The 15274-nt window shown below is 45.6% G+C and overlaps 1 protein-coding gene across 3 annotated transcripts in view; it reads right to left on the bottom strand.

Moving 5' to 3' along the window:
- Positions 1 to 15274, bottom strand: part of SYT12 (synaptotagmin 12) — a 244929-nt gene that overhangs the window by 147395 nt on the left and 82260 nt on the right. For all 3 annotated transcript variants that reach the window (XM_073573892.1, XM_073573893.1, XM_073573894.1), the window contains one exon: positions 9147 to 9337. In XM_073573892.1, the coding sequence (XP_073429993.1) occupies positions 9147 to 9337 (191 nt within the window). The remainder of the gene's footprint in view (positions 1 to 9146; positions 9338 to 15274) is intronic.

Below are 15274 nucleotides of genomic sequence, written 5' to 3'. Positions count from 1 at the left end.
ACATCATGCATACTTTATTGGGTCATTATAGTAATTCCATGTCCTGGCTGCCAGTCAATATTTGTGTCTTCATTTTGACAGCAGATGACTCCTTATTATGGTGTGCAGCACTAGACAAATTGCTTTCCAGTCTCTAATATCATCTCGGAGTGCTTCCTTTTATAAGACAGTGTTGGATTAATCTCTACACATCACTAATGTATGCTATAATTTTACAGATAACCAGAACTAGCTCATTTACTAAAGAAGAAATAGCTGCATTATTTTCTGTACAGTTCATTTTATTTTTCATTATCGGAAACATCACGGCTATGTTTGATTCATCTAGCAAGATGCCTTGGTATAAAAACAGATCTTTCTTTACGGCCCTTACTAGTTATATATCTGCACTAAATTTAAAAAAAAAAATCTATTGGCAAGGTGCGTGGAAGGCGTTAACTAAAATGTTTAGGGTTTCTTTGAACAAAACATTGGTGGCTTATTTTGTAGGACACCCCAAAAAAGGCCACTAAGCAGTGTGATAGAGCTGTGGTGTTCTGCTCTGGTTAGGCTTAAGGTACTGTCACACTTAGCGATGCACCAGCGATCCCGACCAGCGATATGACGCGGTCAGGATCGCTGGTACATCGCTAAGTGGTCGCTAGTGAGCTGCCACACAGGCAGATCTCACCAGCGACATCGCAGGGGTCGGGGGTCGCTACTTACCTGTCAGACGAGGTGATGAAGACGTCCTGCCGCCCGCGTCCACGCGTCGCTCGTCTCCACAGCAGGAAGCCCCAGCAGGAAGCTGACGACGAGAAACAGTCCAGGACGTTCTCGCGCGATCAGCGATAACCAGCGGGGAAGCGGTTGGAGGTAAGTATCAGACACAGCGATATCGCTAGCAATATCGCTATAACGTCACAAAAACCAGTGACATTATAGCGATATTGCTAGCGATATCGCTTAGTGTGAGAGGCCCTTTACAACTGGGCAGCTGCCAGAGCTGGTAGCAGCTAATTGGTGGGGATGTCAGTTGTCAGGCCCGATTCCTTCAGATATTGATCACCTAACCTAAAAGATACAGTTGTGCTCAAAAGTTTACATACCCTAGCAGAATTTTTGCTTTCTAGGCCTTTTTTCAGAGAATATGAATGATAACACCAAAACTTTTCTCCACTCATGATTAGTGGTTGGGTGAAGCCATTTATTGGCAAACTACTGTGTTTTTTCTTTTTAAATCATAATAACAACCCAAAACATCTACATGACCCTGATCAAAAGTTCACATACCCTGGTAAGTTTGGCCATGCACAAAAGTTGACACAAATAGGTTTGAATGGCTACTAAAGGTAACATCCTCACCTGTGACCTACTTCAGATGATGTTATTTGTGGATTTTTCTTTACATTCCGAACAACTTTCCTGCCATTTGTTACAGGTCACAGGTGAGGATGTTACCTTTAGTAGCCATTCAAATCCTTTTGTGTCAACTTGTGTGCATGTTATCAGGCCTATTCACCAGGGTATGTGAACTTTTGATTAGGGTCATTTGGATGTTTTGGGTTGTCATTATGATTTAAGAAGAGAAAACACAGTCGTTTGACAATAAACGGCTTCACCCAACCACTAACCATGAGTGGAGAAAAAGTTTTGGTGTTATCGTTTGTTACAGAACCACTCAGCACCCAGAATATGTTGTGCAGTTATATGTATATATAATAGGATCCATGTGAGATGCATGTCCCTAATGTATCAGCAGTGTCCGCCCTCCCCCCACCTTTGTAATTCCCACAGTAAACATCCGCAGGCTCCGGCCACCTGCGGCTTTTGTAATGCATGTCTGGCCTGCCGCTTTTCTATTGGCCGGCCCTCTGTATCCGTGTGATATATTCTGTGTCCTGTGAGTAAAGTGTTGTCAGACTGGAAATACATGGAGAAGCAGTGATCTTTTATATGCGCCCATGCACTCAGAGGAATTCCAGCCAGCGTCATTCATTCAGACTCCAGCCAACGCAGAGCGGACCTCCGAAAATATGGGGTGGTACTGAAAGAGGTACCCCAGCTTGGAAGACCCCGTTACACTGGTGGCAGACAGCAGGATTTGATACCCCTTCTACAGGAGGAAAGGAATGAATGGAAAATAACTACCAGAAGTTAAAGAGGACTACATTAAAAGATCTGGTGGAAGCCCGAGGGTTGATCGCCAGCAACAAAACAAAAGCGGATTTGATAGCAGCCATCATGGAACACAACAGTGCAGCGCCCCCCAATGTGAACGTGGAGGAGACCGAATTCCAGAGGGAGGTAAAGAACAGACTAGCGTTCTATGGCCCAAACCCTGCAGTAGGGATCATACGAGAGGTGATGGCTGATGTGCGTACTGATCTGAAGGAAAAGATGGCCGATCGGACCAGGATCGAGCTAGCCAAGATGGAGATGGCAGAGCGGACCAAAGTGGAGCTGGCCAAGATGGAGATGGCAGAGCGGAGAGAGGAGAGCCAGCGAGCAGGGGGAGCTCTGGCCTGCGACCAGGTACCTTCAACAGTAAGCCACAAAAAGATCCAGTACAATGCCTTCTGACTTTTGGGGGAGGCAGAGGAAGACATTGATGGCTTTCTGCAGGACTTTGAGCGGCAGTGTGCCCTTCATCAAGTAAAGCCGGAGGAACGGGTTCAGATTCTGTCCAGCAAGCTGACAGGCCGGGCAGCGGACGCCTATCGCACAGTACCTGATGAGGAATGTATGGACTATGAGCGGATCAAAGAAGTGATCTTGGCCCGGTATGCGCTGACACCAGAGGCCTATCGCCAAAAGTTCCGCGGACTTATAAAACGCGTAACCGATACCCACGCTGAATGGGCCTGTAAATTACGGTGGTCACTGCTGCAGTGGGTACAAGGGAGCCAAGCAACCACTAAGGAGGACGTCCTCCAGCTCTTCCTGTTAGAACGATTCTTTAATGGACTAAACCCCGAGACACAGGAATGGCTTCGGGACAGGCGGCCAACGACTCTTGAGGAAGCCGCTCGTCTGGCCGATGAACATCATGATGCCAGGAGGCCGCAGTTCTCCGGATCAAAGGTGGTCACTAGGGGCCCGCCCATGGACCTGGAGGGCCCCAAATCACCGAAGATTGTAGGGGGATCAGCTAGAAACCCGGCCTACCACAGTCCCCCTGGGGCGCGATGCCACACCTGCCGTCAGCTGGGCCACCTGCAAAGACAATGCCCCAACCGGACTCAGCATACCCAGTGGCCAAAGGCAGGAACAGCTACCTTCAGCCGGGCTGCTGTACACTGCTACCAAGGCGAAGCTGACCCGGCATTGGGGGCTACGACTAACCAAGGGGTCGAAGAGATGGAGGAAGTGCTGCATGAAGTAGACCCCGTGCAGGCAGCCCGGGAAGATAATCGACAACAGCATCGACAGGTCGTGTGGGTTAATGGAAAACGTATGCAGGGACTAAGAGATTCCGGAGCAACTTTGACCCTTGTGAAGCCTCATCTCGTCTGGGACCAAGAGAAGATGGACCGGAAAGTGGCAGTCCGTGTAGCAGGGGGAGCCATACATCGACTACCCACTGCCAGGATTCACCTGAACTGGGGAGTCGGGGATGGCCTTGTTGAGGTTGGCTTGATGGAGGATTTGCCTGCAGACGTCTTGCTGGGAAATGACTTGGGTCCCATGTTGTCTGCATTCTCGGTGGCCCTTCTGGCTGAGACCTATCCTGTGACCACCCGGAGACAAGCTCGAGCTGCGGAGGCGGAATCACCCTCAGAGGAGGCCCAGGTAAGACATCCCAGCCCTGCACGTATTCCCATAGCCAGACACATTTCTTGGGCTACCCCAGATGAATTTAAGAGGGAGTTAATTGAGGATCCTTCATTGGAGGGATATCGTGGGAAGGCACAGGAGGGGAGAGGAGTACTAGAAGGGGAACAGTTTGTATGGAAGCAGGGACTCCTCTACCAGATCACAGAGCAGCACCACACAGGGACGAGCCCCATTATAAAACAACAGCTGGTAGTTCCCAAGAAGTATAGGCAGGAGCTACTGCGAATCTCTCATGATATACCCTTGGCCGGGCACTTCGGCGTCAGTCGCATCATGCATCGTCTGACACAAAACTTCTTTTGGCCGGGGGTAACCTATGATGTTCGTCAGTACTGCCAGACCTGTGACAGTTGTCAGCGCATTGGCAAGAGGGGGGATCGATGCAAGGCCAAATTACGCTCCCTTCCCATTGTGGAGGAACCATTTAGCCAAGTAGCGGTCGATTTGATAGGGCCGCTAGCCAAACCCAGTCCGTCTGGGAAAAATTATATATTGACAGTGGTAGATTATGCCACACGGTATCCAGAGGCGGTTGCGTTACCTAACATACTGGCAGAGACGGTGGCGGCCGCCCTGCTCCAGGTTTTCTCACGGGTTGGATTTTCCCGGGAGATTATCTCGGACCAGGGTACCCAGTTTACAGCAGAGGTGACCAACCAACTGTGGAAGCTGTGCGGCGTAAAGTCCATTAGAAGCGCCCCGTACCACCCGCAAACCAATGGGTTGTGTGAACGCTTTAACGGGACATTAAAACAGCTCATTGGGACTTTTACCAGGACCTACAGGGACTGGGAGAAATTCTTGCCACACCTCCTGTTTGCCTATCGGGAGGTGCCCCAAGAATCCACGGGGTTCTCCCCGTTCGAGCTGGTATACGGGAGACTGGTAAGGGGACCCCTAGACTTAGTGCTGGAACACTGGGAAGGGGAGGGCCTCATAGAAGGGATACCTATTGTACCCTATGTGCTGGAATTCCGGGACCGCCTACAGGAGCTGACTCAGGCTGTACGTGAGAACATGCAGGTGACCCAGCGGCGCCAGCGCATATGGTACGATCGGAGGGCCAGAGAGCGCACCTTGGAAATAGGACAGAAGGTCCTGGTGTTAGAGCCCACTAAGCAGAATAAGTTTCAAGCTGCATGGCAGGGGCCCTACCAGGTAGTGGGGAAAATAGCCGACACAACCTATAATGTCGCCGATTGTGACGACCCCAGGGTTATCCGCATGTTCCACGAGAATATGCTGAAGCCCTACCGGGAGCGCCCTGAAGAGGTAGTGGCCATCTGTGCACCTGAAGCAGAGGATTTAGCTGGACTTCCCTTGCCGGATGTCTTAGGGGAAAGGACTCAGTCTAAAACATGGGACCAGGTACACTTGGGTGAAGACCTAGGCCCCCGGGAGAGACAGCAGGCGGAGGCGTTGTTGAGGCTGCGACAGAGGATGTTTTCAGAGAGACCGGGGTACACTCGCCTGGCACAACACAAGGTTGAGACCCAGGATCAGACCCCCCTGCGACAAAACCCCTTCCGCATCCCTGAGTCTGTACGAGAGGGGATGCGACAAGAGATACAAGAGATGTTGCGTTTAGGGGTCATTGAAGAGTCAGATAGTCCCTGGGCATAGTGTTAGTGCCCAAGAAGGATGGGACTACACGGTTTTGTGTAGACTATCGTAAGCTCAATGAGAAAACAGTGACGGATGCATACCCCATGCCGCGTGTTGATGAGTTGTTAGACCGGCTGGCGGGGGCAAAGTATTTGACCACCATCGATCTATGCAAAGGCTACTGGCAGATTCCCCTTAGTCCTGACGCTATTCCCAAGTCGGCATTTGTCACCCCGTTCGGCTTATTCCAGTTTCGAGTTATGCCATTCGGGATGAAGAATGCCTTGGTGACCTTCCAAAGGCTGGCTGACCGGCTTCTGGATGGTCTCCAGGACTATGCTTGTGCCTACCTGGACGACATCGCCATCTACAGTGCGACATGGGAAGAGCATCTAAATCACCTAGAAACAGTATTGGACAGGATCCACCAGGCCGGAATCACCCTGAACCCAAACAAGTGTCACGTGGGCAAAGCGGAGGTTCAGTATTTAGGGCATTGGGTGGGAAGTGGGAAACAGCGACCAGAACCAGCCAAGATTGAGGCCATAGCCAAATGGCCCATGCCACGCACTAAAACCCAGGTCATGGCGTTTCTAGGGACAGCGGGGTATTACAGGAAATTCGTTCCCAATTACAGCAGCGTAGCCAAGCCCCTCACTGATTTGACCCGTAAGAACCAACTCCGCCAGGTAACCTGGACCTCAGAGTGTGAGGAAGCCTTCCGCAAACTAAAGGACACCCTCACCAATACCCCTGTATTGGCCGCACCCGATCCAACTACCCATTTCCTTGTTCATACAGACGCTTCTATGTTTGGATTGGGGGCAGTACTGAGCCAAGTCGGACCGGACAGCCAAGAACACCCGGTAGCTTACCTGAGTCGGAAACTACTGCCCCGTGAAGTAAGCTATGCGGCCATCGAGAAGGAGTGCCTGGCGGTAGTATGGGCACTCAAGAAGTTGCAACCATATTTGTATGGACGACAGTTTTCCCTCCTAATGGACCATAATCCCCTAGTCTGGCTTAATCGGGTCTCCGGAGACAACGCCAGATTGCTGCGGTGGAGTTTGGCTCTACAACCTCTGGACTTCAATATCCACTACAGACCCGGCAAACAAAATGGTAACGCCGATGGACTAAGTCGACAAACGCAACTTGTACCAACCCCATAAACTTCGGTCATCCCCAAACCAATCCGTTGAGCATCAGACTGTGTATGCTGATCGCGTCGCTGAAAAGGGGAGCCGTGTTACAGAACCACTCAGCACCCAGAATATGTTGTGCAGTTATATGTATATATAATAGGTTCCATGTGAGATGCATGTCCCTAATGTATCAGCAGTGTCTGCCCTCCCCCCACCTTTGTAATTCCCACAGTAAACATCCGCAGGCTCCGGCCACCTGCAGCTTTTGCAATGCATGTCTGGCCTGCCGCTTTTCTATTGGCCGGCCCTCTGTATCTGTGTGATATATTCTGTGTCCTGTGAGTAAAGTGTTGTCAGACTGGAAATACATGGAGAAGCAGTGATCTTTTATATGCGCCCATGCACTCAGAGGAATTCCAGCCAGCGTCATTCATTCAGACTCCAGGCAACGCAGAGCGGACCTCCGAAAATATGGGGTGGTACTGAAAGAGGTACCCCAGCTTGGAAGACCCCGTTACATCGTTCATATTCTCTGAAAAAAGGCCAAGAACGCAAAAATTCTGCCAAGTTATGTAACCTTTTGAGCACAACTGTAGGTCATTAGTATCTCAATATTAGAAAATTCCTTTCATACAGAGTTTTATTGATACCCATGACACCACATAATGAGCCATAAATGGGTCTTTCTCAACTGTATGGATGGCCCCGTTGTGGATATTATTAAGTGGTGTCATTTTGTATGGGTGCCTATAATACGCTACATTGAACTGGATAGGGTCAACTGTTTTCCCTTTCAAGACTTTCTTGGATGTTTGAATAACAAAACCAGGTAGCATATTAAATGCAAAGAAAAATGGTACCAGATGGCACACACACACTATAACAAGCACTCTAACTCCATGTATGACATGAGAAAATAGGAGGACAGAGGAGCATAAAAATGGCAAAAGTTTATTAATATCATATCAATAGTATCAAAAGGTCATAAAATATCAGTACAACATGGCATAGTAATAGATACAAATAAGGAAAAGAGGCAACAAGGGGGAAGGGGGTAGATGGCAATAAGCACACTGTCAGCAGAAAATGTCAATACTCAAAGACATATATGAATTTGCCCCTATATGCATATATAAGGTGCTGCGAGTCCTGAACAAATAATAGGACTGGTACAAAGTCACATTAGGGGCAAATACTAACTTTAGTCTAAGAGCCGGCACGGAGCACCAAGTGTGAACCCTAGCAAATACATCCCCCAAAGCATAGGTGTGCTACAGCAATAAAGTGACAGTGCCGGCAGAGAGACGCCCAAGGCATTAAATATGACCCATGTAGGAGTAAGAGTGCCGGGCAGAGTTTACCAGTAAGGACCCGATGTGGACCACCAAATAGGATCAGGAAAGGACCCCGACGCGTGATTCACCGAGGGTCAGATAGCTTTCTCGGTGGGGTACGCGCTTGCACATGGACACCAGCACGGGTAATGGCTGAAACCCCTTATTAATCATTGATTCCCCTCTTCCTTCCCTCTCCGGGCCAGATATGGACAACACTTTGTTAGAATACTATCTGGTCTAGTATTGGCTATATTGGTGGGGGTTTAGAAGGTGGACTAGGGATAGGACCCCACTATATTGTTCCCATTGATTCGGGCTATTGATGCTATGGTCACTGCACGCTGCATTATAAAGTAATTATTCTGACATATTTGTGGGAGCCTTAGGGTAACATGTCGGCCTTACCATTCTGGTTGAGGTGCTCATTGTGCAGCACGTTTTTTATTCTTAATGTTGGTGCATTCTGACCTGTGTTCAATGACTTTATCTTTGTTTGTAATACTTTGTGATGACTTTTTTAATGATGATTTTTGTACTAATAAAATAAGTCTTGGATTGACTTTTGTTAAATATATGGATGCTTTGCTCCATTTCTTCGCGTCTTCCAGTTGTTAGGGAGCTCCATAGGGAATTTTTCCTATTTATATCCGGGTGGTACACCCGGATTGATTGCCATATTGAATATGTGTGCTGTACTTGAGTTTAAGTTGTTCATATTTTTGGGATATGCCACCAATATGCAGCTGGTCAGGGTCTGACAACTGAATGCTTCCGTTAAGATACAGGAGCATTAGACAGACAGTGCCACTTTGTCTCCTGTTGACACCTATTGTTTTGACCAATAACACAAAGACATGCCATCAAGGTCCAATTGGCAGGATCTGACTGCTGAAGGTCCTATTAACTGCCAAAACAAATCGGAGTTGGCGGTAAGTTCCTGTTGGCTCTACTTGGCTTCTTCTTACCTAGAAAGAACCAAGTAATGTTCTGGCAGATAATAGGGGTAGAGAAGTCAGACCCTACCAGTCAAAGCTTGATAGATTATTCTACCAATATGTACTGACATGAAGGCAAAGGGTCACTACAGTTTTCTAGCCGCTTCATCCTTGCAGCCAGCAGAGGTCCCATTGGTTGAAATCCCACTTGATTGGACTTTGAAGGATGATCCTACAAATATTGGCTATGACATTTAAGCAACAGAAAAACTGTGTTTAGCTCCAGACATGTCCAGCGATGAGCTTACCTTCTTAACCTCTGTGTATGATGTCCCATATTTTTGCTTAAGATATCGATAGTCATAGTTGGGGAATGGAGAAGGAGACGGATAGTTGCCCGATTTGTACAGCTTCCATAAATAGAGACCCACTACTCCTAGCAAAGTCAGCGCACCAGCAATGTATATTCCTATTTCCCATCCGGGCGGGCTTGTGATGACTGCAAAACAAGTCCATAAAATACCCATGAAGAGTTTTATGTAGAAGCATAAAGGACCAATAAAATTCAGTTGGCAGCAGTCAATGTGCACAGCTCTCTGAATGGGATCTAAAGCTGCGCTCAGCATGTAGATTGTACAATATTCTACATTACATTTAATGTTTTTACGGACTTCAGATCCGGACATGTTTCTATCAGCACAAGTTTTTATTGTATGGTTGTAGCATTTAGCAAACCAAGAATGAAACTCTCTTTGATACCCAAAAATTGGACAATTATGAAATGAAGCCTGATGTTAATATACGGTTTGCATCTACAGAAACCAACTATTAAGTGAATTGTAGTCAATGAATTATACAACTACTAAAATGCACCAATACTGCACTGCATCACCTGGAGTGGCAATTCCTCCTCTTCCTCTTTGGTTTTATAAGTCCAGTCTATTATATTACGTAGAAAACCAATATAACCTCTAGAAAAGGAAGATATAACTTCCTCAAAAACACTATGGCAGTGTTAGAATGTGAAACCTATAATGCTCATCCAATCAATTATTAAGCAAAAGAGCATATGTATGCTCTCATATAGTGCAGAACATTGAGATCACATACAAGAGATAGTCATTATTTTAATACATCGTATAATACTTTATGTATAGATAATAATCATATAAACAGTGAAAACGTGTGAGACCAAATAGACGAACAAGTAGAGACAGCCAGGGTTAAGCGGTAAAAAAAAAAATGTTCACTTAGGTCTAATTTTTGGGGGTTAATACACAGGAAGTAAAATTAAACGCAAATGCATATATTCACATATTATGGCACAGGACTAAATATATAAATGATCCCAGAAAGGAGCAAACAGATGAACGGCATACTAGGTCACACAAATCACCACATTAACAGAGGGAGCTATTTATCTGAAGTATTGCGGTATATATTTCAGTCAAAAAACGGAGAAATGGAGGTGCTTGCATGAAAAAACATGAATATTTCAATGTGAAATTAAAAAAAGAAGAAATATGCAGCACTCACCGATATAGCTGAAAAACTGTGCGTCTTTATTTCACATGAATTCCATCAACAGATATGTGGACATACAGGAGGTTAGAGGCACCTCCCTCCCCTAGCATTCCTCTAACATCATGCATGTCCACATATCTGTTGATGGAATTCATGTGAAATAAAGACGCACAGCTTTTCAGCTTCATTGGTGAGTGCTGCATATTTCTTTTTTCATTTCACTAAATATATAAATGTGGAAGACAAATATCTTCCTATAGATGTAGAGCTTCTACATGACTATACAAATAATTCTGAACAGAGTGCATTAAGTAAACAAAAGTGTCACATATAGTAATCATACATTGTAGGCCATAGCTGCAGTTGTAGCACTGTGTAAAATTCAACAAATAGCTAGTACATAGAGAAGTGTTAACACAGTGTTAGACCGGGTTGTATTAACTAGATAGCTCTATTTATAGAAAAAAAAAGTAGTCCCTGAAGCCATAGTTGTTATGTAATGAGCAGAGAGATACTGCAGCACCCTTCTAAGCTTCACCTCGATGCGCGTTTTGCCCTCTAGGCTTCGGCAGGAGGCGTTGTATTATATTACGTAGTATACAAGTTTTTCTTTACTTTTTAGCATCTTTGTATTATAATACTTCCCTCTTTAACATTGAAATTGTGAGAAAGAAATAGGCCACGAGCAGGGGATCACCCTGAATAGGACATAGCATATATAATACAAATTTTATTAAACACACCAAACAGCAAAAATTCTTAAAAACATTAAAAATGGTCACAAATGTGACACATACACAAATAATACAATGCTCATAATAGAGCAACCCACCTGCTACCAACTATCACCCTCACTGAGAATGATGCCTATATCCCTAGGTCCATGTAAAGAGGATTCTCAATAGGAGAATTAGTAAGCCCACACATAGGTAATATAGAGCATATGAGTCAGAAACACCAGTAATATACAAATACAATGAAAAAATGATGCAATTCCAACCCAATAATTACAAAAAACAGTACAAGGGATAATGTAAACCCAAAGAAGATGCTGATCACTATGAGGTGTACAAAAACGATAGAAATGCACACTATATAGACCTCATATATGCATAGAGGTACCCCAGCCCAAGATCAGGCATAGGGAACATCAAGGACCAGATCAGCCAGATAATTAGGGGCTAGAGAGGGTCTAAGTGGACAGAGAAAATCTCCATAACCACCCCAAATGATAACCACACATACAAATCAGCACAATACAAAACCCATGAGAAGTGAAGTGGGGCAGGGAGAGCCAGAGACCCGACGCGTGTCGCCACTCTAGGTGGCTTCGTCAGGGGTACAGATTGCCAGTCAGCTGTGTCAATATATATGGTTGCATAATTAGTAGATAGGGAGCAGCTGCGTCGCTGCTTACCATGACATGGTTAACATCCAATATACCTGAGAGTCAGCGGTTAGTCACTGATCCATAGCTATGGCTGACAGCGCACAGCAGCGGCATGTGACGTTACAGAATGCCAACTGCGCAAGCGTCGGTGTCTGGGAGACAAGGCACACATCCTGAATACAGGAAGTGAGAGAGAGCTCAATATTGCTACTGCGCAGGTGCCTGCAGTAGCCTACTGCGCAGGCGTCGGCGTATAGTAGACAAAGCGCGCGTCACGAATAAATGAGAAAGACCAATCAAGGGGACGCTTGCGGTCATGTGACCGATTAACCCTCAAAGATATACAGCTCACTTGCTGTGATGATTATCTGCGCAAGCGTCGGCGTATAATAAACAAAGCGCGCCTCACAAATAGGTGTCTCTTCAGTAGGCTACTGCAGGCGCCTGCGCAGTAGCAATATTGAGCTCTCTCTCACTTCCTGTATTCAGGATGTGTGCCTTGTCTCCCGGACACCGATGCTTGCGCAGTTGGCATTCTGTGACGTCACATGCCGCTGCTGTGAGCTGTCAGCCATAGCTATGGATCAGTGACTAACCAATGACTCTCAGATATATTGGATGTTAACCCTGTCATGGTAAGCAGCGGCGCAGCTGCTCCCTATCTACTAATTATTGTTATCAGCGGATTAATCAGCGTAACATCCAGAGTCAGCAACACAGAATGTAGATTTATTCATATCCAGGTTGAACAGCTTACAGCATGAAATGTGATCAGTCTGGTATCTGCTGTGGCTTGCAAAATGGGAGCATTACAACAACAAGAAAGGGAAGAGGAGGGGGCATCCTGTCTGTTCCTTTTTTTTTTTCTTTTGTCACTGAACTTTGTTAACAATCTCACAATATGCACAATATATCAAACAGTACAGTAGTAGTTGTTGCAATACATACAGATCAATATGCATTATTCCAACACCCCCACTCAACACTACAGTCATGGCCAAAAGTTTTGAGAATGACACAAATATTAATTTTTACAAAGTCTACTGCTTCATTTTTTCTAATGGCAATTTGCATATACTCCAGAATGTTATAAAGAGTGATCAGCTTAACAGCAATTACTTGCAAAGTCAATATTTGCCTAGAAAATGAACTTTATCCCCCAAAACACATTTCAACATAATTGCAGCCCTGCCTTAAAAGGACCAGCTAACATCGTTTCAGTGATTGCTCCATTAACACAGGTGTGGGTGTTGATGAGGACAGGGCTGGAGATCAATCTGTCATGACTAAGTAAGAATGACACCACTGGACACTTTAAAAGGAGGCTGGTGCTTGGCATCATTGTTTCTCTTCTGTTAACCATGGTTATCTCTAAAGAAACACGTGCAGTCATCATTGCACTGCACAAAAATGGCCTAACAGGGAAGAGTATCGCAGCTAGAAAGATTGCACCTCAGTCAACAATCTATCGCATCATCAAGAACTTCAAGGAGAGAGGTTCCCTTGTTGCCAAAAAGGCTCCAGGGCGCCCAAGAAAGACCAGCAAGCGCCAGGACCGTCTCTTAAAAGTGTTTCAGCTGCGGCATCGGGCTACCAGCTGTGCAGAGCTTGCTCAGGAATGGCAGCAGGCAGGTGTGAGTGCATCTGCACGCACTGTGAGGCGGAGACTCTTGGAGCAAGGCCTGGTCTCAAGGAGGGCAGCAAAGAAGCCACTTCTCTCCAGAAAAAACATCATGGACAGACTGATATTCTGCAAGAGGTACAGGGAGTGGACTGCTGAGGACTGGGGTAAAGTCATTTTCTCTGATTAATCCCCTTTTCGATTGTTTGGGACATCTGGAAAACGGCTTATTCGGAGAAGACCAGGTGAGCGCTACCACCAGTCTTGTCTCATGCCAACTGTCAAGCATCCTGAAACCATTCATGTGTGGGGTTGCTTCTCAGCCAAGGGAATGGGCTCTCTCTGTCTAGCCTAAAAACACAGCCATGAATAAAGAATGGTACCAGAATGTCCTCCGAGAGCAACTTCTCCCAACCGTCCAAGAGCAGTTTGGCGATCAACAATGCCTTTTTCAACATGATGGAGCACCTTGCCATAAAGCAAAGGTGATAACTAAATGGCTCAGGGAACAAAACATAGAGATTTTGGAACCATGGCCTGGAAACTCCCCAGATCTTAATCCCATTGAGAACTTGTGGTCAATCATCAAGAGACGGGTGGACAAACAAAAACCTTCAAATTCAGACAAAATAAAAGCATTGATTTTGCAAGAATGGACTGCTATCAGTCAGGATTTGATCCAGAAGTTGATTGAGAGCATGCCAGGGAGAATTGCAGAGGTCCTGAAGAAGAAGGGTCAACACTGCAAATATTGACTTGCTGCATTAACTCATTCTAACTGTCAATATAACCTTTTGTTACTCTTAATATGATTGCAATTATATTTCTGTATGTGATAAAAACATCTGACAAACACACATAAAAACCAGAGGGCAGAGATCATGTGAAAATATAATATTTGTGTCATTCTCAAAACTTTTGGCCATGACTGTACTTATCCTCTTAGTCCCAGTGTGGTTCTCAATTCTTGGAACCTGGCTCGTGGCAATGGCTTTGTCATAATGTCAGCTGCCATCTTATCAGTTTCACAATAGACGAACTGAATTATGCCACGATCTATCAAATCACGTAAATGATGATGTCTGACGTCAATGTGCTTGGTTCTAGCACTGATCTTTTCACTGCATGCAAGTTTAATGCATCCTTGGTTGTCCTCATTAGCAGCATTGATCCACTTTGTTCTTTCATGGACAGGTAGTTCTTGCATTTCATCCCATGACTGCGGCTCTGATTCAGGTAGTGTCTTGACTATGTAGGATAGACGTTTAGCTGGTATGCCTCTGTTTGATCTTGACGATCTCCTGATTTCAGATTCACCTGATTTTTTTGTTGTTCCTTCAGTGGTTGAAGAATCCAGCCAGACCTCTACATCCTCCTTGTTATTGTCTTGTAATTGTGACTTCAGCTGGACTACTGGCGTGATGTCACAAAACTTGGGGAACACAAAGTTCTCATCAATCACTACATCTCTACTTATTGTGACCTTGTTTGTTTCTGGGTGTAGAATCCTATAACCTTTCTGGGTTTCACTGTAGCCTACCAGGATCCCTTCCTTAGCGTGAGATTCCAACTTAGTTCGCTTTTCTTTGGGAACATGTACAAGTGCTTTACTTCCTAATATTCTTATTTGATGTAGTTTAGGCTTTCTGCTGTTCCATTGCTCAAACGGAGTTTTCTCTGTAGCTTTACCTGGTAGTCTGTTCTGAAGATAGCAAGCTGTCATGATTGCTTCGCCCCAATATGCTGGGGGCAGATTTGCATCAAACAACATACTTCTTCCACTTTCACAGAGTGTTCGGTTCCTTCTTTCCATGACACCATTTTGCTCAGGATTGTACGGTACAGTGGTCTGAAATAGGATTCCATTTTTCTTTAAAATGCTCTGTGTCTCATTACTTGTG

The sequence above is a fragment of the Dendrobates tinctorius genome, unplaced genomic scaffold, assembly GCF_039654945.1.
Source record: "Dendrobates tinctorius isolate UK_male_01 unplaced genomic scaffold, ASM3965494v1 ptg000037l, whole genome shotgun sequence".
Lineage (NCBI taxonomy): Eukaryota > Metazoa > Chordata > Amphibia > Anura > Dendrobatidae > Dendrobates > Dendrobates tinctorius.
The sequence above is the reverse complement of the archived record's forward strand: the minus strand, read 5'-3'. Positions and strand labels throughout refer to the sequence as shown.